Genomic DNA, 23,604 nt, shown 5'->3' with positions numbered 1-23,604 from the left:
AATAAGAAATCTCATAATAAATTCTTAGTAGGAAATCTCTAACAAAGGCAAATCATATCGAAACATAAATAGCACGACTTTTCTATGTTGTAGTAGGACATGTCCAGTATCTTAGTCATGGAGTAAACTCAACATCATCAACATCAACAAGTTAGCCTCTCAGACTCAATATCTTAGTCATGCAACTAGTAAGAAGCTCATAAACTCATCAAAAGCTTTCAGAACATGCTTTGCTATAAAACATATTTGTCCAAATCTCAATCTCAACTTAACTTATGCTTAAATGCTAGAAATCTTTAGCTCAATGCTGCTTAACATAAATCACGCTACTCGAAAACATTTCTAAAATCACACTCATGCTTTCAAGAGTTGCTTAAAGTCCATGTTAAACTCATGCAAACAAAAGTCCTCAAATTCTATGTTAAATGCACGGTTTTAATAATTCTCAAATTTTATGTTAAAACCATACTTTCAAAGTAACTTTCTAAGATTAGTGTACAGAGCAAACACTTCAACTCAAAGCATGCTTAAAACATTTAGTCAATAAAATATGATTTGAAAACAACTTTTAAACTCCTTTTGTCACTAATGGATTGAAGCTAAAACTTTCGGGTTTATAGATTTGTCCAATCTTTTCTTGACCTGAAAATTAATCCATATTCGAATATTGATTCCACTTTTATAGCGCACAATGACAAACAAAGATCATCTTCAACCTCTAGCTTAAGAATAAGTCCATATTTATGCTTAACTTCATTTCCAACCAAATTAATCAAGCTTAACCTATATAAATTTCTTATCCATAATTAGAACAAGTTTACCTCAAAATTTGGACATGTGGAACGCTCTCGAACTTCTCGATTCATCGAAACTTTTCATGCATAGAACTTGTCATTTTACAGCAACAAACATCCACCAAAACTTGTATATCTCCCTCATTGTTTAACCACATCACCTCAAATTTCTTTCATAAAACTCATATGAAACCTCTTAAATAACTAACCTATGAATTTGGAGCTCTAAATTTGCGTAGTCTAATCAAAATCAACCTCTAAACAACCTTGCTTTGTTTTACCTGAAATTCTATACAAACTTACGTTCCTTATTATTCTAGCCATTTCGAACAGGAATTAGCTCTTACACCCTTAATGAAAAATGTAGAGAAGACCTTTAAATTGCTAACCTCCAAATTCCAGCTTCTAACTCATTCTCTACATTTCTGAATCGTCAAAACACCAGACTGCTACTAGATGACCCAATAATTTGCTATGATTGCTATTTTCTTCCCGTTTTCTTTAGTCATCCAACTCTAACTCTCCACAGTGAAATAGAAAAACACATAAAGACATACATATATTTGTTTTGAATAAACAATGCAGAAAAAAATGATAAATGTTACTTAGTTAGGTTTAATCTAGAAAATTTCATATTTATACTGATATATAGTGAGAAAATAAAATGTATATTAGTTATGAATTTAAAGAAGATAGAAAGTTTAGAGTAAATAAAAAGTCTATGAATTTGAATAATATCAAAAATATGAGCAAAAACATTATATTGAAAATATTTATGAGCTTGTGAGTTTAATATTTTGAAGTTGGCATTTAATACGACTTTTGAATATAATTCATTTGAAATTTATAGTGCATGAATGGATAAAATTGTATAAACGATTAAATTGTGACTTGAGTGAAGCAAAAAGGCATACATAAAACGAAAAGTTTTTCATAATCTATAATTTTATATATATTATAGATAGATTTCATATGAATTGGAATTAGATTTTACTATTTTTGCTATTAATTTGGTTGATTTTGGTATGAATAGAAGCAACTCAAAAACGAAATATTAATCACAATCAGCATGAGTGTAAAAGAAGTGTACATCAAAGTCCACAAATTCATATTTAAATGAATATGTATTTCTTACACAGTTACACTCTATCTATCTTCCAGTAAACCCCCAATTGAACATGTTTTTCTGTTCCCCATAAACAAAGTTGAATTACAGTTCCTGACTTCAATCGGCCAGCCCTTCTTTTTCTGTAAGTTTTGGTTTTCCCTGATCTACTTCTTTCTCAAGTTTGTTCTCATGAAGATTACTGAACTTTATCAAATATCAGCCCCAAGTTTATTGGGTCATGTCAAGACTTCACCTTTTAAGAGAATTATGCATTAGGATAGTTGGTGTCATATTAATTTTGCTACCCAATTCCTCTGTTTTAAGAGTTCCAGCGATGAATCTGGGAAATTTCTATCTTCCCTTCCTCAAGAAGTCGATTTATATAATTTATGTGGGAAATTTCTATCTTCCCTTCCTCAAGAAGTGGTTTTAGAGAGTATGGAAGTATTATCCAAGGTATTTGCTCTAGGGTTTTTGCCTAAAATAAGTAAGAGAGAGTGTAGTTCAATGGTTGAACTGATGTGGGCAAGATCTTGTAACAATGCTTTTTGAGTTTTCATTTCATTCTCGATTTTGGCTGATATTTATTTGAATGGATTTTCATGGTTACTAAAAGATCTAAAAAGGTATTGTTCTCTTCTTGTCTCTATTTAATCAGGATTAAAATGTCAACTGAACCAGTGAATGTGGATGAGTTCGAAGAATTGGCTAGGCAGGCACTTCCAAGAATGTATTACGATTACTATGCAGGAGGAGCTGAGGACCAGCACACACTTACACAGAACATACAAGCTTTCTGTAGAATCACGTAATCTTTTTTTAAAGCTAGTTTGTATTCTCTGTGAGAAATGATACTATATGTTGTTAATAATTTTCAATTGTTTTCAGGATACAACCTCGAATTCTTGTTGACGTGAGTGAAATTGATATGTCAACAAAGATCTTGGGCTATCGCATCTCTGCACCTATTATGATTGCTCCAACCGGTGCACATAAGTTGGCATACCATGAAGGTTAAACTATGTTGGATTGCTTCGTTGAGATATGATTTTCATTTCACTCTTCCTTGTTGATATTTGTGTTCTTTCAGGAGAGTTAGCCACAGCCAGAGCAGCTGCTGCTGCAAAAACTATAATGGTAGCAATGTGACTACAAACTAGACTGGAAGTTTTTTCTTTTTGCTGTCATTCAATTTTGTGTTTGAATTTAAATGGTTTTGTTTGTAGGTTCTATCCTTTGCTTCCTCCTACTCAATGGAGGAAGTTGCCTCTAGCTGCAATGCTATCCGTTTCTTTCAATTATATGTAATGGCTCTTCTTTATCCCTTTACATTTGACTTTTTCAATCTTTTCCTGTAGCAGGAATCCAATTGTTTGCAAGTTACTGAAGTTTTTCTTTCTGTAATTAGGTTTTCAAACGGCGGGATATCTCGACTATGCTAGTACAGAGAGCTGAGAGACTTGGATATAAAGCCATTGTTCTGACTGCTGATACGCCTCGACTTGGTAGAAGGGAGGCTGATATAAAGAACAAGTAGCAATGCTTCACATCTTAGGGCATGTTTTGGAAGTTATTTTAGGAATAGTAATTTTAGTGGAAATAATTTGTTTTCAAGTGATTTATAATCCTTTTGTTTTTTATTTTACACTTTCAAACACATTTTTTATTCTTTCAAAATTCATTTTGAATGGCTAAATACATGTTTGAGAACCTCTGAGCAAGAGTAATTTAACCATGTCAAAATCACTTCTAGACATGCCGTGGTTTCTTTTCTATCTAATGCGTTTCATTCCTTTCACTGAGTTTAAAGTTTGTCATTGTATGGAAAAAATTCATATTCCTGTATCAGACTGTTAAATCATGAGATAGGATCTGTTCTTCCTTATCTCACATAAAAATTAGAAACTGTACATTGATTTTGTCTCATCTAGATTAGTACTTGGATGAATTTGCAGGATGATTACACCACCACAGAAGAATCTTGAAGGCTTGTTATCTGTTAAAGTTGAAGTTGAGTCTGTGAGTAATATTTAAATTTCTTATTTAGATTCTTGTAAGTACTAGTTTAATCTAACAAATTTTCAAACTCGCTTAAATCCATGGCATGGTTTACAACTTGGTTGTATTTCCTTGCTGTATAGTCTAGTTATACTGTCAGTTGCATGCTTGTACGGTTATCTCGACCAATAATTTTGATTATTCATACATCTGGCTCCAAGTTTAGTTTGGTTATTTTTCTTCGATTACATTGTGCTATTCTTGGGTTTATTTTATAAATAACTTAACTTGTGATCTAATGCAGGATCAAGGTTCGTTATTAGAGTCTTTTGTTAATGGGGCCTTTGACCCATCCCTTTGTTGGAAAGTAAGTCCAAGAAACTGTTATGATGTATATGTATAACTTGTCTGCTTATGAAAATTTTATTAAATTTTGGTGGCTGTTCTTCAAGTAACTCGATAACTTAACTACTTCTATGCCATATAAGGAGTTCTAGTAATATGGTCTCTTTAAGAAACTTTTACTACTAAAAAGTATTGTTTGCATGATTTTTTACGTGCATGATTTTATTGGCTCAGTTATGATATTGTACCATCCACAGGATATAGCATGGTTGAAATCAATCACTTGCTTGCCAATTCTGATAAAGGGAATTCTCACACATGAAGATGGTAAGATTAAAATTGTGTCTTAAATACATAAGAATCAGAAAATGAACTTTTTATTTTCCCTATCTGATGAAATGTTCTGCATTAACATATATCAAATTCAAATACTTCAAACAAAACCACGTTTAATCTTGCAATTAAGTTTCATCAAAAGAAAATGCATGATTATGTATATGTACCCTTTTTCTTCTTTTCTGTTAATCAGTCTCTATCAGGTTTGTGTGTCGTGCCATTGTCCATGGATAGCCCTTTTTTTTCAATTTGTTAACGCAGCTCATAAATGTAGCAATTAAGGCTGTAGAAGTAGGTGTTGATGGAATTATTGTCTCCAATCATGGAGGTCGCCAACTAGATTTTTCTCCTGCCACCATTTCTGCTCTTGAAGAGGTAAATCTCTTTTCTTACTAATTTATGAGTAGCTAAAGATGTTGATACAAACCAGTACCTAGATTTCAGAATAAAATTATTGCACAGTACCTATGTTCCCTTAAGGATGAACCGAGTATCGTATCTGCTTGTAGATGTTAAACAAGCATCACTGCATCCAAATATTCTTTCACAACTTTCTTTGCTCTGGCTTGCTATCTCCTCTCATTTATTTGCACACACTTTCAAATTGGTGAATGTTCACAAGTGTGTTTTGTATGATGCATTTCTCGTGGTAGTGATATATGATAGCAATATATTATCTCCTCTCCTTCATTTGCACATTCTTTCAAAATTTGCATGCCTACTTAACTCGTTTTTAAGCAATAAAAATGAGTATGAGAAGATGGTTTTTCAACGTAGAAATCAAATTGCAGGTAATTCATGCTGTGAAGGGTAAAGTTCCTGTGCTGTTAGATGGCGGTGTGAGGCGAGGAACAGATGTGTTTAAGGCATTAGCCCTTGGTGCGCAGGCAGTTCTTGTAAGCTCTCCAACTTTCAATTAGCCTTCTAGTATGATAGAATCCATGTTTCTTACTTTCACTTTATAGTTCTATATAAAATTGTCTAGTTTTGTTTTAATGGTCAACTTGTTCATCTCACCAAGATAGAGATGATACGAACGACGGAACTTCTACTTATTGACTATTTGGCTTTGCTTCTGGAACCACCGAAAGAGTCTCATTTCAATGGAGATAATTGTCTTCACTTGTATACTTGTGATCATTTCCTTCTCTATAACCAGTTTGGGACTTTGTTTTCACGTTACGAGAGACTACTGTTGAGATTGTTTGCACGTTACAAGAGACTACTGTTGAGATTGAAACAAATACAACTTACGGTAACTCATAAACTTAACATGGTAAAGCAGGAGGTCTTGTTCATACTCCTATAGTGTCATTTCTTTTTTATTTTTGAAAATTAACTGACTCTCATTTGATTCCATCTTTCTTAAGTACAAGTGTTGCATTCTCACCCAAATTTGAACATTCAAAAGCAATTTTTGTTTTCAAAATTACTTCTTTTTTATTCCTTTGATATCCATGAGTGTCCGGACCACCACGAGACAACTCATCTGACCCTACAATATTTGGACGTCAAGAAAGCTCGTAAGAAATTAATTTCTAAATATGTAGCGGATTAAATTCATGACTTTAGTTATTGAGACTGTGTTTTCTTTTTTAACATTGGGTCAACTCACAAAAGTTTTTTTTTTTTTTTTTTTTTTGTTCCTATTAGAGAGAATGGAGAACTTCTTACATACCAATGCTATATGCTAAAATTAGGCACTAACTCTAAATATATACTTGACAACTTTCGTATAAATTAGAACTTTGTACTAATCTTAAACAAGTTCTAATCCAAAACAGATCGAGTTAACTACCAAATTTAAAAGTGAAATAAGTGTTTATATGGTTAATGTTCAAAAACAGAAAATAAAAAACCAAATAATTAGTAAATGGAGGCTAAACTTCTGTTTTGAGTAGTCCTTTTAACAAGTAAAGCAGTCACACAACTGTATTGAGATTTGATTAAACTGTGTTAATTCAGGTAGGGAGACCAATTATATATGGGCTAGCTGCAAAGGGAGAAAGAGGGGTAAGAACAGTGTTGGAAATGCTGAAGAATGAGTTAGAGATTAGTATGACACTTTCAGGTTGCCCATGTATCAAAGACATTACTAGAAGCCATGTGAGGACAAACACACACTATGATAAGCTTCACTCTATGCTTTGATGTGTTTTCTTAGCAGCTATATAAACATTTCTGATTTACAAAATGAAGAAAGGTATGGGAGTTGTAAAGTATGTAACTCCAAATTTAGATATTTGGTAACTTGTGGCTTTGTACTGTATACAATGCTAAAAGATTGGCTTGGCAGGAGAACAGAATCAATTAATAAATCTTATATTTAGTACTCTAATTTTCGTGCATGGAAGAATGCCGATGATTTTCTGTTTTATTTTTTAGAAAAACCAACTCTGACTAACAAGTAAACAACAATCTCTAATTTTACAATCAATGAAAACTATCAGAATTAAATATAAACTTATAACAATTTTATGATTAAAGGAAAATATTAGAATTGAAATCAAAGATTCTGTATGGATTAATGTGAAATAAAACTCAAAAGGATTAGGAGGACTAGGATTAGGATCAAAATTTTATTTTAATTTAGTATACAATTGAATCGTCCCAGTCAGTAAAGTTGGTTTCATTTGATTTCGTTTTATTAAGACATCTTTTTAATTCTCAAAAAAAATGGAAGAGAAAAAGGTTATTGTACTTTAAAATTAATTTTACTGTTTTGGTGTAACTTCAATAAATGTTATATTTAAATTTTTTAAATTTCGTTTTAGGAAATAATGAGAAAAAAATTCATATAGAAAAGGACAGTTCCTAAATTGACATAATAGACATAATATGGAAAGTATGGAGTATGGTGGCATACCAAATTTGTTGTTTATTACTTTAATACCGATGAGTTGAGGATGTTGACTTCAAACATTTAATTATTAGACATTGGGTGGCAAAGTTGTTATTTTATTGAGAAAAAAGGGGAGTTTGATATCAACCCAACGCCATCTTATAATGAAAGATATCGCACTCTGAAATCAGCTTACGATTATCCGAACCAAATGGCGATGGCAATGCGCTGTTCTTGCTTCCTTTCCCGCCTCAATTCCCCTCCATCTCCTTCCTCCCATCACCTATCCAGGAGCCTCCATCTTTCCGGTTAGTGTTTTTCTACTTTCATGCACTTTTCTTCCTTTTTCCTCTTCTCCATTTCCTGATGTTCCCTCACTTTTAGCTCCAGGTTTTTGTTTCTTTCAATTGCGGAACCACCTCTTTCTCCACTGCTAATTAGGGTTTCAACCATTCTCCAAACTAGTTCTTATATTTCTAGTATAAGTTCAAGTAAACAATTGAGTAATGTTTTGTCTCGTTGGAGTTCTTGACAGCGAGCTTTCGTTAAGTGGGTAACTCTTGAAATGGGGAAATTGGATTCAATTTCAATACAATTCTGCATTACATTTCGACTTTGAAGTGTTGTTTCTCTTAAATCACCTATTCAACCCAAACGCTTAAGCCAGTGGGTGATGGTAAATTTAATTTTATATATATCACAACACTCCTTTCACTTCACTTGTGACTTGAATTTTAATTAGGGAGGAAACAATAAGTGATTTAATCGAAAAAACTTAAGCGAGTGGGTGAAGATAGATTTAGTTATATATCACAACCGTAGATTTAGTTATATATCACAACCGTTTGTTCTTGTGGCAGGGAAAGTACCTCATGTTGCAATTAATGTGGACAATTTTGTTAAATTTTGTGGGGAAAGCATCCTCAGACCACTTCAGATACAGAATGCTTTGCCCGTTATAAAATGTCAGGTATGATGGTGAGTTTCCTGCTGATCAGCTTTGAGTTTAGTAGAACTGCATTGTGATAACTTCTAGTTTTTTTTTTTTTTCTTAAGATTTTCAGTTAATGAGAACTTCCTAGTGAGTGTTATATTTAGATATAAACATTATATGAAGATTTGAACTGCTTCTGCATTTGCTTAACGATTATTATTATTACGGTTTCCCAAATAAAAATATGATCTGGGGACTCTCCTAAGTGTGGAAATTTCAAGAGTTAGAATTGCACTGGAAACATGTAAGGGGAGTTATATTAGGGTTTGATTCCATTTCACTGTGTCATATTTATTAGAATTTTTTGGCCAATGGTATATGGTGTTGATTTTTGTTGATAAATCTTTCTTTGGCAGGGAAATATTGAGACAAGATTTCCAGTTATGGCGTTTCTCTTGGCTAATGTTTTTACATTTTCGGTACCATTGAAAGCTATGGCTGAAACATGCGAGGCTGAGAGTTCTGCTTTCAATATGCCAATACTTCTTGCTGTTGCCCTTGTAGGGGCCACTGTTGGAGGTAAAACTCCTTGATTTGTTGTAATGTAGGACGGTAATTACTTGATCATTTGTATAGGCATTTATCTCTCAGTAGTCTAGAGAGAAACTTAAAGACTGGCTTTTGATCCTTGTGCGCAGCATTGTTCTTTTTAACTTCATTTTTTCTATAACAAAAGTTTTGACGAGGTGGGAGTGAGAAGGGTAATGGTAAGCAGTCTACTCCACTCTAAAATTCCCCATTGAATGCCAAATAAAGACTGTTGATTCTTTCATTTATGGCCAGTTGCAGTTGTCTAAAATGTTGGATAAATTTGGATGATAAGTAATTTGGTTTCACTCTCACTATTTAACTTCTACTATATCCCAAAGTATTTATTCTTCATTATATCTTGTCAAAAGTTTACATTTCTAGTTTGAACTAGAAATATAAATTGTGTCAAACTTATAAGCCTTTTAATAGGGTTGCTTGCTCGGCAAAGAAGGGGAGAATTGAAGCGGTTAAATGAACAACTTCGCCAGATTAATGCTGCACTAAGAAGGCAAGCAAAGATTGAGTCTTATGCTCCCACCTTAAGTTATGCTCCTGTTGGTGGAAGAATACTCGAGAATGAAGTTATTGTTGATCCGAGGAAGGAGGACTTGATCTCTCGATTGAAGTCCGGAAAGAACTTTTTGAGAAATCAAGATCCAGAAAAGGCATTTGTGGAGTTTAAGACTGCTCTTGAGCTTGCTCAGGGTCTACAGGACCCAATTGAGGAGAAGAAGGCTGCAAGGGGTTTAGGTTTGTTTTCTCTCTTATTTAACTACTTGCTTCTTATATTTCTTAAAAGACGCAGCACATTTTGATTGTTAAAATAAAATCACCTACTTATTGATATCAGTTTCGAGCCGTTTGGCAAAGTTACCCACGTGCATTTTAAATATACCTTAGAGTTCTGCCTTTTCTTTAATCAAGGCCAGTAACCTGCTTCCTGTTCTTGTTCCTTCTATAAAAGCACTGAGAATATTTGTAATTCTAAGTTGGCAGTGCCAAAAGATCTTGAACAATGCTATGTTCATTGAATTCAAGGCCTTAAAAACCACCACATGGAACCCTTAATTCTCAGCATATATCTCATCTTCTTGTACACAAAGCTGCATTCTTGCTTTTCACAATCAATAAGTCCCTACGGAAATGCATTCTCATGGAGGAAGCTCTGTTGTAGGAAGTGTAGGCCTTCTTCTGTAAGATGTATGAGTTACTCATGTATCAAATGAAGAACCGACCTTGAGATTTAAGACCTGTCTCGAAAGCCTTCCAAAATGAACTTCAATACAAATTGCAAAGGTTATGCACCTAGAAATAGCTCACAATAGGAATGTTGCTTATGATGATCAATGCATATGTTTTTTGCACAGCCTTGTTTCCCCCATCAACTGCAATAATTTGACACAAAATGGGAATGGATTTTGCAGGGGCTTCACTGCAGCGGCAGGGAAAGTACCGAGAAGCAATCAAATACCATTCAATGGTTTTGGCAATCTCTGAACGAGAAGGAGAACAATCAGGGAATACTGAAGCTTTTGGAGCAATTGCTGATTGTTACACTGAACTAGGCGATCTTGAAAAAGCTGCTTACTTTTATGACAAGTACATAGCGAGGCTGGAAACAGATTGATGTATTTGGAACCGTCAGTAGTTGTTTGTTTACTTCATAATGTAGCCAAGTACAGTACAAGGTGTTCGTCATGGTTGGTAACTTTATATGCGGAAGAATTAGCTATTCGTATGTAGATGTTGAGTTGAGAATAATTGTAGAATCGTGTCATTCTCTATGTTTATTCCATTAAAATGATTTTTCGAAATAGTGCTTTCATCTTTTTGGGAATATTGGTCGAGTCCTTCCTATTTAAAGTATTTTAGATATTTTTAATGCATAAACTTTAATCCATATCAATTTAATCTTTCTACTAGTGAAGTTATAATAGTTTAGTCATTATCATGAAAATATTCATCAAAATCAAGTGCAAACTTTGATCAGATAATATGCAAGTAAATTTGATTCCCAATAATAATCTTGTTTGTAAAAGTTTCATAACATCTTAATCATATCATTTAGGTAGGCACTCAATTGTCAAATGTTGTAAAGCACTGAACTAATTATTACTTGTCAAAATTTTAGGACTAAAATGTTTCACGTTTTAAAGTATACTAAATCATTACTTTTTGATAGGCCAATAACATTTTTAACCCAAAAAAAAATATCAGAACTGATATGTGTTTTCTAACTTCTAAATGAGACAGGTTCTTGGGAATGTATTGTATATTAAACAATATCTGAAAGTCTTGCATATTCAACTTTTCGCTTGGAGACTGATCACGAATCATATGATTGTTCCTATAAAGTTTTCAAAAAACCATATTACGTAGAGTTAATAACTTGTGTATATATATGTGATTTGATGGAATGTGATTTCATCTTCAATACTTGATCATTTAATGATATTTCTATCAAACGTGTACGTACGATTGGAGAAAGTAAAGCGTGTAAATGCTCTTGAAATCAAAGTTTTAATTAGAGAAAGTAAAGTGTAGAAATTATTTAATATAATACAACCATATTAGGTTCAACTTTATAACATGTAAACTTTTAATTAGTCTTCAATTATTTATAATTTCTTTAAATTTACTATTGATCCAAAATTTGAATAATGATCGCTCTCAATTGTTCACTCCCCCCACGAAATTCTTACTTCCTCAACTCATTCTAAAACATAATAATTATACTACATGCATGAACAATGATACTTTGACATATTTATAAACATTTTTTCAGCACCTTTGCCTTCAAAAATAAGTTTCCTAAACCCTAAAAAGTCTTAAATAAAAATAATAATAGTAATAACTTGCACATTCAATAAACTGGACATCATAAGCAAATCGAGTCTTGCTAAGTGAGCAGTGATAACCAATTGAATTGTGCATCTTTCTTGATAAAATTGAGTCCAGTAAGTACTGCATTGCAAAATTGAAGGATAATTTCAAAAAAAAATTGTTACGTGATTACAATATCATCAGGCTAAAGTCCGTCATTAATCTATTTCGAGGTTGAACATTAAAAACAAAATATAAACACAATCAAACACAAGCACAAAAATCAGAAACACCAATTAACAGGAGCCCAAGCTTCGCAGTTCAACACTCAATTTTCTCTTCTAGCACTTTTTGTTCACACTTAGGCTGTGGTGGGTTAAATCAGTTGAATATGTTTTATATTATATTGTATGTAACAACAAGATTGTCCTTCAGAAAGAAAACAAAGTAACAAAGTACATTCTGATTGATCAACAAGCTTCCTCAATTGCCCATAGCCACTGACCCTGGCCCTAATAATAACACTAAAAAAGAAAAAAGGAAAAAGCAAGTGTAACAAACATAATTTCCATTTGTAGGTGCAAAAGAATCTGAACACCAAAAGAAGAAAAAAAACTCATATAGAGGGTGCATTGAAGGCTCATATAATCTCAGAAAAAGTAAGAGGATATAAATCGATTTCATCAAGCAAAAGCAAAAGCAAAAGCTAAGCCATATTTACTACTGGTAGTACATAAGTTGCTGTGCTGCAATGTTCTGGAAGCCACCATCATATAAAGCCTGGCTGGCTGCCGCTGCACCCATTCCCATAGGTGCCTGTTTCATAGGGTGAGGCCCCTGAGGGTGCATAAGTGCTGCATGAACACCACCCATCTTGGTTATTGCTAGTTGCCGCTCATAAGCCAAAAGGTCAGCTGCTGAAAGGCCAGGTGTGGAAGCAACTGCTGGCAGTGGGAGTGGATTTGATGTTGTTCCTGGTGGTGTGGGTTTGCTACCCCAAGAGCACTGCAATAAGGACAAAAATCAATTGGGTTATTTCCCAAAAGAACTAGCAATTTCCTCCTAGACCTTTTTTTTCTTCAAGGAAATAGAACTTTTTATTGATATAATGAAAAGAGACTAACGAAAACAATAGAGCGGTAATCAAAGAGCAACTATGAAAGATAAAAGTTCCCAATACAAACTAAAGCTTGAAAAGAAAAATACAAAAAAGACTTTGAAAGATTGCCAAGCATCCTTTCAAACCAAAATTCCGGCTGAAATTACTATGACAACATAAACTGCAAAAATGTTTTTCCATATCATTAAAAATGAATGTGATACACGCTTTTATAATGAACAGTTGGAGTAGATAACAAGGGCATCCCAGTAGTAACTAGTAAGCCTGAAAAGAAAGAGTTTCATGCCTGTGAAATAGACAAAAGAGAGAAGGATAGCTCCAGCCCAACTAAGAGAGTTATAAAAACTCCTCTAATTAGGGAAAATATCATAAATTAAGAACGAAACATTTCGAAGAGCATGAGGGTGTGGATGAGATACATTGGATTAGCATGAAGTCATGGGGCTTTTTTGTATATCTTTGACGCCAGTCAGCAGCCGTTAAGATTTAGAAGATATATGAAATTTCTTTCAGCTAGATGATATATATTAAATTTACCTTCACCCGTCAGCTTAAGGTTTTGGGTCAATCGATGATTTATCACTTTCTTTGCCTACAAAAATTCATTGGTTTGTCTCCGGCCACATAATCCAAAAGAAGTTGATAGAATCTTGGAGGGTCAGAGAGCATGAGGGCTACAAGGTTGAATTTTACATTCCTGACAAGGGCCAGGGATCCATCAAAAGTGATTAAGAGTAAAGAGCAAATGCCACAAGGAGAAGACACCAAGCAATGGATATAACATATAACTAATCTTCGGATTCTGGAGTGAACACATCTAGTAATGGAGATGATCAGATGCATACTTCTTTGGATCATGTGTTGGATCTTTGTACATCTATAGTTCTTTCAAATAACTTTATATAAATTTGGAATGAAAATGCATTCTAGGAGGTTTGCAATCCAAGAAAACCTGAAAGGTCAAAAGGCCAGTCCCAAGAATGAAGAATCTGGAACAGAGAGAACAGACCCTGTCACCTAGACAACAATCATCCATGAAAAATACTGATAGCCAATCTTGGAACACCTCGACTTTAAAGTTGTCTTCTGAGGTTTATGTTCAACACAGAAAGCTACCTGTTCAAAAGATGAGCGGTACGTTGGTATAAGTTAAAGATTTGGAAATTTCCTGGAACCTTGGAGAGGAATATGGAGTAAAATTGGAGATTTTAGAAGGGAGAATAAGGGTGTACCTACCACCAACCTTCAATGATTGGTTTCCAAAAGAAATGCTTTAAGGTCCATTTAAGTTGAGACCGAGATAGTTTGAGGGCTAAGTCACTGAAGAACATTGGATGATGTTGGCACTGTTTTGAGGACATTGGCAGAACGAGACCCAAGACCTCCAATCTAGAAAGGCAAGTCTAAGTCAAAGTCAAAGGAGACTTCAAAGTATTTGACAGCCTTGAGAAGATTAGTCATGTTTTGACGGAAGGAGATTGCCTTTTTTTAATTTCAAGGTTTCTCTGATTTTGAAAATTCACTTAGTAGGTTTCCATACCAAGTTTCAACCCAATTAAGTCCGTAGGAGAAATTAGTGGTGCTATCAGCATATTGAGGTTGGTTTATGGAGAGTGTTGCTGGCTAAAAATATAATAAAAAGAAAAAGAAAAATCATGAAACTAAAAATGAAGGGGAAGAGAGGTCAACTTTGTATACCACCGGTTGTGGTCTGAATTTTTCCCCTTGATGGCCATAGATATGGAATGGAATAGTTGGCATTTGAAGGCAACCCAAGACGAAGATTTTACTCTATGACCAAAAAGGAAAACAACTTTCAGAGATTGGATTAAAATCCAGAAAAGAAGAAAAAAACACTTGTTTTCCTCTGAAGACTTCTACATGTCAGGATTTTTTTAAATAAATAAACTAATCTCATTTATTATAAAAAATGAGGCAGAGTTCAAAATACAAGAGGGTTATACAATGGGCAATTAAAGAACTAGGGATCAGAAAACGCACCTGGACATCTCAACTAGGTTGACACCCCTTTAGCGTCCTCATCATATCCGAAAAATAGAGAAATGAAATGACATTGAGAAATTAAAAATGGTAAAAAACATAAGACCTTTACATCAGCAGCCTATCATTAAAAAAAGACTAAAAGACAACTCAAAACCGAGCAGAATCAGGGCCTTTCCCTAAATCTCCTTAGTTGGACTCAAAATGGCTAAACAATAAAAGCTTGCCAGTTGAGGTGAATGTCCTGTGTGGAATAACCCTGAAATCCTTTGACCATGGAGTACCATGATGATGCATTTAAACGAATCGGTTGGACCATACTGAAGCCGTATGGTGGAAAACGTGTTGATTTCTTTCAAACCATATTTCTACATGTCAGGGTTTAGTACTAAACTTTTAACTAATACAAGGCTGCAACACTGGACTCTTGGATTTTCAGCTATCAATCATCAGGTGAACTGATGCTCGTGATGTCATGAGGTAAGATTAGTCAGTCTAGTGGTTTCCAACTCATTTGGGAACAAGGCATAATATAGGTTTTGCTTTGCTGACACTAAGAATAAATAAGGCCATTCTATAAAGAAAAAAGGTCCTAGAACACCTTCATTGTAATCTGATTTGAGAGTATTCCAACAAGTAACAAAGAAAAACATGGAAAAACCATATCACCTAGGGACCTTAGCCGCCAGAATTTCATCTACAATGAAAAGGAGCTCAAGAAAAAACCTCTTATCAATGAATCACAGACACGAATATGGATGCGATAAGATTCGAAGAAGATGAGTTTCTGAAGAACTGGGATGTCAGTTACATTGAGGATATGTTTTTTTATTTAGAAAAACAAACAAACAAGTCTAGGATATAAATAAATTTAACATAAGGATACAAATGCAATCTGCTAAAAAGCATGTAATTTCATGTTAATGACAATAGTACAACTTCTAACATTAATATACAATACAAAAGGCAACATTAGAGACAATTGAATTACAAGTCAATAAAATACAACAATAGACAAGGTTGGTGGCAGTTGGCACCAGAGTTAGATCGATTAGAGAAGATGACTAGAGGAAGAGGTACGAAGATAAACAAAAAAAATTTGTTGACTTGTCAAAGATTTTCTTTTTTTTTTTTTCTTTGGTGGTGAGGAAGGTGGGGTGGGGGAATGTCTAGCATGTACCCTTCAAGAATTGGGAAGGTGAGACGTTATTAAGAAAAAAAAGTAAAAACAGACACGCCATCAAATACATATGTATCTGGAACCAATACTGATTGATTCCCTACCTCACACGAAGTATCTATGCTTCATAGCCTCTAAATGATATTTACTGGGTTCCAATCTAGGGGATGGATATATCTTTTGCCTAGGGTTTAAGACGATAGTTTAGTAAATCAATTGATCAAGTCTTCCTCGGCATCTCTCACACTTACTCAACATAATACCTCCTCAACTCTCTCAAAGAAAATGTTTTTGGTCTCTATGAGGTAACAAACTGAAAATATTTGGAATCTACATCTCCCTCCTTTAGATTCTTGGTTCCACTTTCCCTCCCAAATATTTCTTCACCGCAACTGTCCCTTCAATTGAGTTTTAAGATTTTTTATAAAAAAATAAAATAAACTCAGATTGATAAATTAAGGGAGTAAAAAACTCCCATGCACCTATGGATGAATTAATGAAGCTCTCCAAATGAAATCAAATAAGATAAGTTATTGTGAACAAAATATTACTTGGTTTTGCACCAAAAGAAAGCAGTAGAAACAATGTCTATAAAACGATCAAAACAATTTCAAGAAGGAATCTTGGGGGAAGAGGAAGATCGCACAGAAGATCAAAGGAATGAAGGAGCAGGGGGGTTCATCAAGTGAACCGATGGGGCCATGGGGGAAGGATGGTCATCATTAGTACGATTATGCACATGATAATTTCTGATGGAAATTTCCAGGGGATCATAGAAGACTGTAGATGCATTAATAACTTGGAAATTTGATGGTTGTAAATGAAAATAAAAGAGAGCCTGATGAGTAAACTTATTAACCTTTCTCCCTCAGTGGACAACTATCCAATTTATGTATTTGAAAAATTTTAAACAGAGAAGCAATGATTATGCACCAAGAACGGAGCCAACTGTTCAATACTACCAAGACTTGTACACCTTTAATTTTATTTTCAGGTGACCAATTACATCAGTTCAGACCCAAATCTAGAGAATATGGTATGTCAAGTCACCAGTATGCGATGTCAGCTACGTCTGCTCAATGAATTGTAACATGAGGATTACCATTCAAAAACTTCAGCACTGGCGCAATGGAAAGTGACATGGTCCAAATTTTATAAATTTTTTCCTGGACACAATTAGCAATACGAGAGAGTAGCTTCACCATATAAAGCAGAACCATACCTTTATTTGTCTCCCACAAAGAAAAGACCGAGTATTTCCCATCTGAATAGCCAGAGCTGCCTCAGCATGAGTATTGTACCTCACAAAACCAAATCCTTTATCCCGCTGAATTCGGACTTCTTCAATGACCCCAGCACCAAGAGAATGAAAATGGCGATGTAGATCAAGTTGACTAACCTGCAGACAAGAAAATTTATTGGTTCCAAATGAAATAGTTATGAGAACTATGATGTTTGGGAACATTTAATCAAACATTCTCCGTCGAAATAAGATATCACCCTCAAACATCTTTTCCCCTATATACGGAGCCTTATAAAGAGCTCTCCGTGCTAGTGGACATTCCAATTGCATCTTAAAGAGCTAAATGGTTAGATCATGCAATAATTAAGGTAGTTTTACCTCTGGAGCAAGATTGCCAACATATACAGTAGTATATTGAAGGTTGTTCTCAGGAGCATCATTATTTACGGACTCTTTACCATCTTCTGCACAACCACAGAGATGAATATAAGCTTTTCAGATCTTATTCTAATAACAAGGTCACAGAGAACCAAATTTCACACTTGCACAGAAACAATTTTCTTCTGCTTGTAAGTCAAATAAATGAATCACAATTTAATTTTAGGGTGCTCAAATAAATAGTAAAAGTAGGAATCTCTGCAGACGGGTCCAGGTTCTGTACAAAACTCACCAGATGAGCCATTTGATAGTTCTACCACACTTTTGGTATCTGAGCCCTGTTTATCTTCATTCACTCCAGCACCTTTGGCTGCCCAGTTACAACGAATCTGTCTACTCCCAAGCCACTTACCTAAGTGGAAAACATATACAAGACCAATAAGTGGTCAGATTAATAAGTTCCAAGCATAAGTCCAACACAGTAACTAAATGCCAAGAAACGTTACAAGGGTTGGCAGAGATCCATTAAGGAAAAAAGATAAGAACCAGAACATACCGGTTAAATCATTTATTGCATTTTGAGCTTCCTGAAAGAAATGCATCAAAATGTTCATTCCACAGAACAAAATTAAAGAACAGACAGTTAGCGGAAGCACTGAGAAGAAATTCAAACCTGCTGGTTTCGGAAGGAAACAAATCCAAACCCTCTTGATCGCCCAGTCTTCTGATCCCACATAACCCTCGCATCTCTGAAATTAGCAAAACAGCAGTAAAGATGCAATTGTCCATGAGACTAGATTGAAAACTCATTTTTTTAGCCTATCAATGAATCTTAGAAAGGATGACATTTTCGTTGGTACAAGAAAAAAACGTTTTCCAGGAAAAGTGAGGCATTATTTTGGAAGAGATAGAAGTTTCATTTATGGGCTTGATCAGACAGATTATTTCAAGAATTGGTGGAAAGAAAATTAGCAAGTGGCAATTTCCATCCTTTTGTTTTTTTCGGAGTTTACTTCCCGCTTTGGGGTTGCTCTTGAGTCTCGACTTTGCATTTGCAGTAGATTTTCCAATAGGAAATTTTGGAATCGTTGTCATCCTATATTTTACAGAATTGGACAAAGTCTTTGGTTCACACGTCCATCTCATTTAAAGCTTCATTGAAAGGATTGCTCAGATAGAATCCATCATGTTCAAAAGGCTATTGACCTCTTAAGAGGAAAGAAAAGAAACTTATGGTTTCATGTCAGCTACCCAAGTCAGGATTGAGGTCTTGCAATTTCTTGAGTTTAGGCGTCCTGTGACTGGGTTTTATTGGGGAAACTGTTTTTCTGCATACTCCAAGAGGAAGCTTACCTTGTTGCTAATCTTTCCAGTTTCCATAGTAGTTCCCATGAAAATTTCAGTTTCCATATATATATATACATATATATAAAATAATAATTTCAATAACTCAACAATAAAACACACACACACTATTAATCTTATTTTCTCATAGTTAGGGAGCCATTAAATGAATAGTTCAAAAAGGAAGATGAGAAACAAAGTTTAATATTTAAAGAGATTATGCTTACGAGCAACTGGAGTAAGCAGAAAAGCATGCAAACAACATAGCATCAGTGACTTCAGGGCTAAGATCGCCAACAAAAATGTTGAAATGACCTGCACAAAGAAGAAAAAATTTAAAATGTTTGTGGAAGTTTTGTTTTGAATGAAAAAACCATCATAAGATCAGTAAATAAGACAATAATCAATTAAAGTCCAACCTGATGTGTCTTCCCTCTGGCTACTAGCATATGCCCAGTTAACTTTAATAGGCTGCCCAAACCTGCAACATACATAACATGTTCGAGATAATACTACAAAATAAGAAGACTTAATAAAAATATATACATAGTTCTACTCACAAATGCCTCCCATTGAGTGACAAAATAGCCAGGGCAGCTGATCTCCGATCAAAGTAGTGGACAAATCCATAGGATGACTACAAAAAGGAGAGACAACACAAGCGTAGGTCAGTATGATAATGATCTTGAAACATAGAATATGACAAGCAATTTCCAACAAGTCCAATACTCGAGTTTAAAGAAGGATAATATGCATTGCAGAAGACAAACCTTCTCCTTTCTTACAAGCTTACAGCCTTCAACAGGACCAATACTACCAAAAACCTCTTGAAGAAGTGGTTCTGTTACTTGTATATGGATGTTTCCAACATATCTGAATTATAAAGCAGTCGTGCAATAAATCAAATGGAAGTGACAAAGTAAAGTCAGAGATGCAACAAGAGAGAATACTCAAGAATTCAACAATATACCTCATAAATTTAGTTAAAGTGCACAAACTATATTTATCATCATCACTGAAATTTGAAATGATTCATGGAATTGAAAGCAAAGGATTTAATCGCACAAGTGAAACTAATGAAACTAATATTAAAAAAGCAATATGAGAAATATTTTCAATGAGATACAAACAAAGAGAATTATTAGACAGCATTATAAGATTTAGCAAGAAATAAAACTAAAAGCAAAAAAAATAAATTTAATTATATTAAAATATAATGAGAAGTATAATGAAAAAAATAATGAATGGTAATAGTATAGCCAAACACTCACACACTGCGGCAAGTGCTTGCATCAAAACCAGGAGGTAAATTTCCACTTGGAATTGGCTCAATCTGCAAAAAGAAAGGGTAAAAGAAAAATGAGAAAAATGTCACTGCAGAAAATGACCTGCAGCTGAAGGATTTCAAAATGGTTCCATTAGATTTTCCTGACTAATCCAGAGCAGTTAAAAGACGCTAATGCTTATACACAAGAAAAATAACCTGATGTGCATTTTTAAGTTTCAACTGTAAACATCTATTTATCACAAATTTTGGAAGGTTGTGTAATAATAACTAATATCTGCATTAGTTATGTTTTGTTAGTAGTTGTAATTCCATTATTAAGCAGATTGTTACTTTTTCTCTTTAAAGAGTCTTGTATTCTGAAGATTAGTTTAATGAGAAGAACTCTCTGTGGCCTATGAGACATTATAACAAGCAATCCAAACTAGTACGGATATGTGGACTTAGTACAACCGTCTTCTGGTCCAGAAAGTGTCGTGAAAGGACTCTTGGAAACTTGAGAACAACAATAGGACACAAAGCCCTGGGTTTGATTACCATTCAAGTTGGTTCGCTGGCAGTTGTTTCAGTTTTTTTTATTTAATTTTGTTTAGATGGTTAAACATTCAAAGCTTTCTTCTCTACATCAATTAGATAAACTGAAACCTTTTTTTTTTTTTTGAAAAGGTCTTTTTAAGAACAACTTGGGGTCCGGTAAGGGGACTCAAACCTAGAACCTCTTGTCCTTGAAAAGAAACAGATGTCAGTTAACCTAAGTTCATGTGGGCAAAAAACCTTTATTTTTCGTAGTTAAGTCAATAGATACATTCTTCTCTGTCTCTTCTGCATATTATTTGAGTGGTTCGTTTATCCAAGTTTACAATTTTCAACTATTTGAATAATTAGTTCGAAAATTGGAAGTGCATTTACTGGTTGGAATATAAAATAAAAAAAATCATACACATTGTTTAGAACACACTGCACAGGGAAGCAGTCTAATCATTACTCCTATGACACCCACTAATAACATTTCTTTATTACTTCCGGCCATTCGACTAATTTTAAGGGACAATTCGCCTAAACCTACGATACCTAGGTGCCAAAAAAGCTTGTAATATCATCGTGAATTAATTATAATTCAGATGTATAACCAACCAGAAGAATGGATTTTATTAAAACTTAGACTATTATCAAACATCAAGATATCGTTAGGAAATTTGCAATTTAGGGGGGAAAACGAAAGAAGAATATGAGACTATAATAGCTTTGCCCTCTTCTACGGAAATTCTTAGCTCCGCCCGTGATTGATATGAGAATTGATACCGCACTTGGTAATGTGAAGTACAAATGAAACTCAATTCCACACATCTTACAAACGCAGAATCCCCTTCAATTTATCAATAATTGAAACTAAAATTACCCATTAAGGCTCGAATCAAGCGAAGAAGGAAAAAAAAAAAAAAAAAACAAAGCCACCTGCCTTGGTTCTAAGAAGAAGCAATCGAGCTCAAAATCAACAAGGAAAAGGGAAGAATCAAATGAAAGAACACAAATCAGAGGTAAAGGAAGAAAGAAATGATGGGAAGAAGTTGAAACCTGGGGAGGAGCTAAGAGGCCAGGATGATAGAGAGACTGCTGCTGAAGAAGAGCTTGCTGCATCAAAGCTTGCTGCTGTTGCTTCAACCTCTGATGCTGCATTTTTGTTGGGGTTTATGGTCTTAAATTACAATAATTTGCAGACAGAGCGATAGATTAGGGCACCGGTGTGGAACGAGGCTCGTGTCAACGACCTCGAAAAAATGGGAGAAGAAGAGAGACGCTCCCAGAAAGTTTTTGAGTGGCTCCTAAAAAGAGATTTTATATTCTGCATTACTCTCTTTTTCCTATGCTTTGAATCAACCAATCATCACATGACACTTCACATCCTAACAAACAAAGTCCACACAACCATTCTTTACCTTAATTATTATCATTTTCTAATCATTTTTATTTTTTAATCTCAAATATAATAATTTTGTTATTATTTTCCACAAATTCTTTCATTCACAATTAATAAATTAAATCATCCACGTCTTTGATGAAATAAAATTTTCAAATATCATATATCTTATTCTAATCGACAAAATAACTTTATCTAAATTTTTTATCTAGTTGTATTATTTTAATTTATTTTACTATTTTTTAAAATATCCCAATTTTGGGAGAAAATAAAATTTTAAAAAATATTCTTTTTTTTTTAATTCGTAAAAGTTGGTCTTACTTTATAAAAATATGGATAAAAATATAATAGCAAGAAAAAGTATGTGACCACCAAGACTATACAACATGGTGCTTGAAATATGACATAGGATTCTTAGTTTATAAATAAAAATTTAAAAAGAAAAATGTAGCAAGCTTATAAATTTATTCTTATATGTCCAAAGAAACTATAATTTATTTACTTGGGAATTGAAGAGACTTTGGTGTTTCTCTCTAATTTATACACCTAAATGGCAATGTAATGGAGAAGAAAAAGATGGTCAAAGTAATTACAAATAATTTTTTATAAAAAATTATGTTGTATATTTTTATTTTAATTGCGTCATATTGAAATGAAAATTTAAAATAGGTTTGTAAATGATTTTAGATTGATTAAAATTATTTTTTTGATCCTATTCAAAATCATTTCCAACAAATCCCCATCAAATGTATTGCATGTAGTTACGTTTCACATAGCTTATTAGTTTGTTAATTTATTATACTACATTTTATTGATGATACAATATAGAGAAGAATTTTCATTTAGTTTCCTTGTCAGTATTTTATGTTTTAGAAATTTATGAATAGAATGAAAATGCTTAGGTAACCTATGCTAAAATAATAATAATAAATCTTTTGCAGTACTTTCTAAACTTTTTATGGCTATATTATTCAAAAGGTCTCAAAGGTTTTTATTTATTTATGGGGTTTTTCTATTTTTAAACTTCCAAAATATCTTTATCAAAACCAATTATCATTGTTTTTTATTAATAAATTAGACTATTTGAAAGGGAGTGTTTTCTTTTTTAAAAAATAATTTTGAGTGTGAGTAAATTAAATTATTGAAGAACTATTTTTAAGTATAGCAAAATATCACATACTATTTGCATTTACTAAAGATTTAGTGGATCAGTGGGCTAAATTGGAGCGAATCGAGAAGAATTGATGGTGGATGTGGACTGAAAGGTAGTTCGAATGACTTCTGTTGGTAGGCAAATTGCTTCCACAATGTGTCACACCCCTTCTAGATTTTTCCTTTTAACCTAGATCGCGGTGTGAATGTAC

The 23,604-nt window shown here is 33.8% G+C and overlaps 3 protein-coding genes and 1 long non-coding RNA gene across 7 annotated transcripts; 2 read left to right on the top strand and 2 right to left on the bottom strand.

The window, feature by feature from the left end:
- Positions 1 to 1,885: 1,885 nt before the first annotated feature.
- Positions 1,886 to 6,919, top strand: LOC101205206 (peroxisomal (S)-2-hydroxy-acid oxidase GLO4). Of its 3 annotated transcripts, none has more exons than XM_031882743.1 (12): positions 1,886 to 2,044; positions 2,561 to 2,710; positions 2,791 to 2,915; positions 2,993 to 3,039; positions 3,129 to 3,206; positions 3,311 to 3,435; positions 3,858 to 3,921; positions 4,205 to 4,267; positions 4,503 to 4,572; positions 4,856 to 4,956; positions 5,373 to 5,477; positions 5,607 to 5,883. In XM_031882743.1, exons 2-12 carry the CDS (start codon positions 2,568 to 2,570, stop codon positions 5,610 to 5,612), a joined length of 927 nt encoding a protein of 308 aa, XP_031738603.1. In that variant the 5' UTR covers positions 1,886 to 2,044; positions 2,561 to 2,567; the 3' UTR covers positions 5,613 to 5,883. The 3 variants fall into 3 exon arrangements, with proteins under 3 accessions (XP_031738603.1, XP_004144436.1, XP_011651715.1); XM_004144388.3 differs by lacking the exon at positions 5,607 to 5,883 and adding an exon at positions 6,547 to 6,919 and having other exon boundaries at positions 1,894 to 2,044; XM_011653413.2 differs by lacking the exons at positions 1,886 to 2,044; positions 5,607 to 5,883 and adding exons at positions 2,103 to 2,358; positions 6,547 to 6,919.
- Positions 6,920 to 7,579: 660 nt separating this feature from the next.
- On the top strand, positions 7,580 to 10,848 carry LOC101205448 (protein FLUORESCENT IN BLUE LIGHT, chloroplastic). 2 transcript variants are annotated; one of them, XM_004144389.3, is made up of 5 exons: positions 7,580 to 7,731; positions 8,284 to 8,393; positions 8,774 to 8,936; positions 9,378 to 9,698; positions 10,373 to 10,848. In XM_004144389.3, the coding sequence occupies exons 1-5, from the start codon at positions 7,635 to 7,637 to the stop codon at positions 10,573 to 10,575; spliced, it is 894 nt and encodes a 297-aa protein (XP_004144437.1). In that variant the 5' UTR covers positions 7,580 to 7,634; the 3' UTR covers positions 10,576 to 10,848. The 2 variants fall into 2 exon arrangements, with proteins under 2 accessions (XP_004144437.1, XP_011651714.1); XM_011653412.2 differs by lacking the exon at positions 7,580 to 7,731 and having other exon boundaries at positions 8,284 to 8,401.
- Positions 10,849 to 12,143: 1,295 nt separating this feature from the next.
- On the bottom strand, positions 12,144 to 22,137 carry LOC101204964 (oligouridylate-binding protein 1B). The gene is made up of 12 exons (XM_004144387.3): positions 21,898 to 22,137; positions 20,309 to 20,370; positions 19,808 to 19,910; positions 19,598 to 19,674; positions 19,457 to 19,518; positions 19,265 to 19,352; positions 18,367 to 18,442; positions 18,250 to 18,280; positions 17,986 to 18,105; positions 17,694 to 17,779; positions 17,295 to 17,471; positions 12,144 to 12,776 (listed from the first exon to the last, which is right to left on the bottom strand). The coding sequence occupies exons 1-12, from the start codon at positions 21,997 to 21,999 to the stop codon at positions 12,492 to 12,494; spliced, it is 1,269 nt and encodes a 422-aa protein (XP_004144435.1). The 5' UTR covers positions 22,000 to 22,137; the 3' UTR covers positions 12,144 to 12,491.
- LOC116402722 lies at positions 13,479 to 17,288 on the bottom strand. The gene is made up of 2 exons (XR_004215280.1): positions 14,893 to 17,288; positions 13,479 to 14,682 (listed from the first exon to the last, which is right to left on the bottom strand). It is a non-coding gene; the product is annotated as an uncharacterized LOC116402722 (long non-coding RNA).
- Positions 22,138 to 23,604: the final 1,467 nt, after the last annotated feature.

The sequence above is a fragment of the Cucumis sativus genome, chromosome 3 (genome assembly GCF_000004075.3).
Source record: "Cucumis sativus cultivar 9930 chromosome 3, Cucumber_9930_V3, whole genome shotgun sequence".
Classification (NCBI taxonomy): domain Eukaryota; kingdom Viridiplantae; phylum Streptophyta; class Magnoliopsida; order Cucurbitales; family Cucurbitaceae; genus Cucumis; species Cucumis sativus.
This window is presented reverse-complemented; position numbering and strand designations above follow the sequence as displayed.

Coding starts and splice junctions, on each gene's coding strand:
- LOC101205448 (XM_004144389.3), top strand. CDS start 7,635: ATGGCGATGGCAATGCGCTGTTCTTGCTTCCTTTCCCGCCTCAATTCC. Junction 8,394..8,773: donor TGCCCGTTATAAAATGTCAG/GTATGATGGTGA, acceptor TTTCTTTGGCAG/GGAAATATTGAGACAAGATT. Junction 9,699..10,372: donor GAAGGCTGCAAGGGGTTTAG/GTTTGTTTTCTC, acceptor TGGATTTTGCAG/GGGCTTCACTGCAGCGGCAG.
- LOC101205206 (XM_004144388.3), top strand. CDS start 2,568: ATGTCAACTGAACCAGTGAATGTGGATGAGTTCGAAGAATTGGCTAGG. Junction 4,957..5,372: donor CCATTTCTGCTCTTGAAGAG/GTAAATCTCTTT, acceptor ATCAAATTGCAG/GTAATTCATGCTGTGAAGGG. Junction 5,478..6,546: donor TTGGTGCGCAGGCAGTTCTT/GTAAGCTCTCCA, acceptor GTGTTAATTCAG/GTAGGGAGACCAATTATATA.
- LOC101204964 (XM_004144387.3), bottom strand. CDS start 21,999: ATGCAGCATCAGAGGTTGAAGCAACAGCAGCAAGCTTTGATGCAGCAA. Junction 19,675..19,807: donor AGCTTGTAAGAAAGGAGAAG/GTTTGTCTTCTG, acceptor TCCTTTTTGTAG/TCATCCTATGGATTTGTCCA. Junction 19,353..19,456: donor CCAGAGGGAAGACACATCAG/GTTGGACTTTAA, acceptor TTCTTTGTGCAG/GTCATTTCAACATTTTTGTT.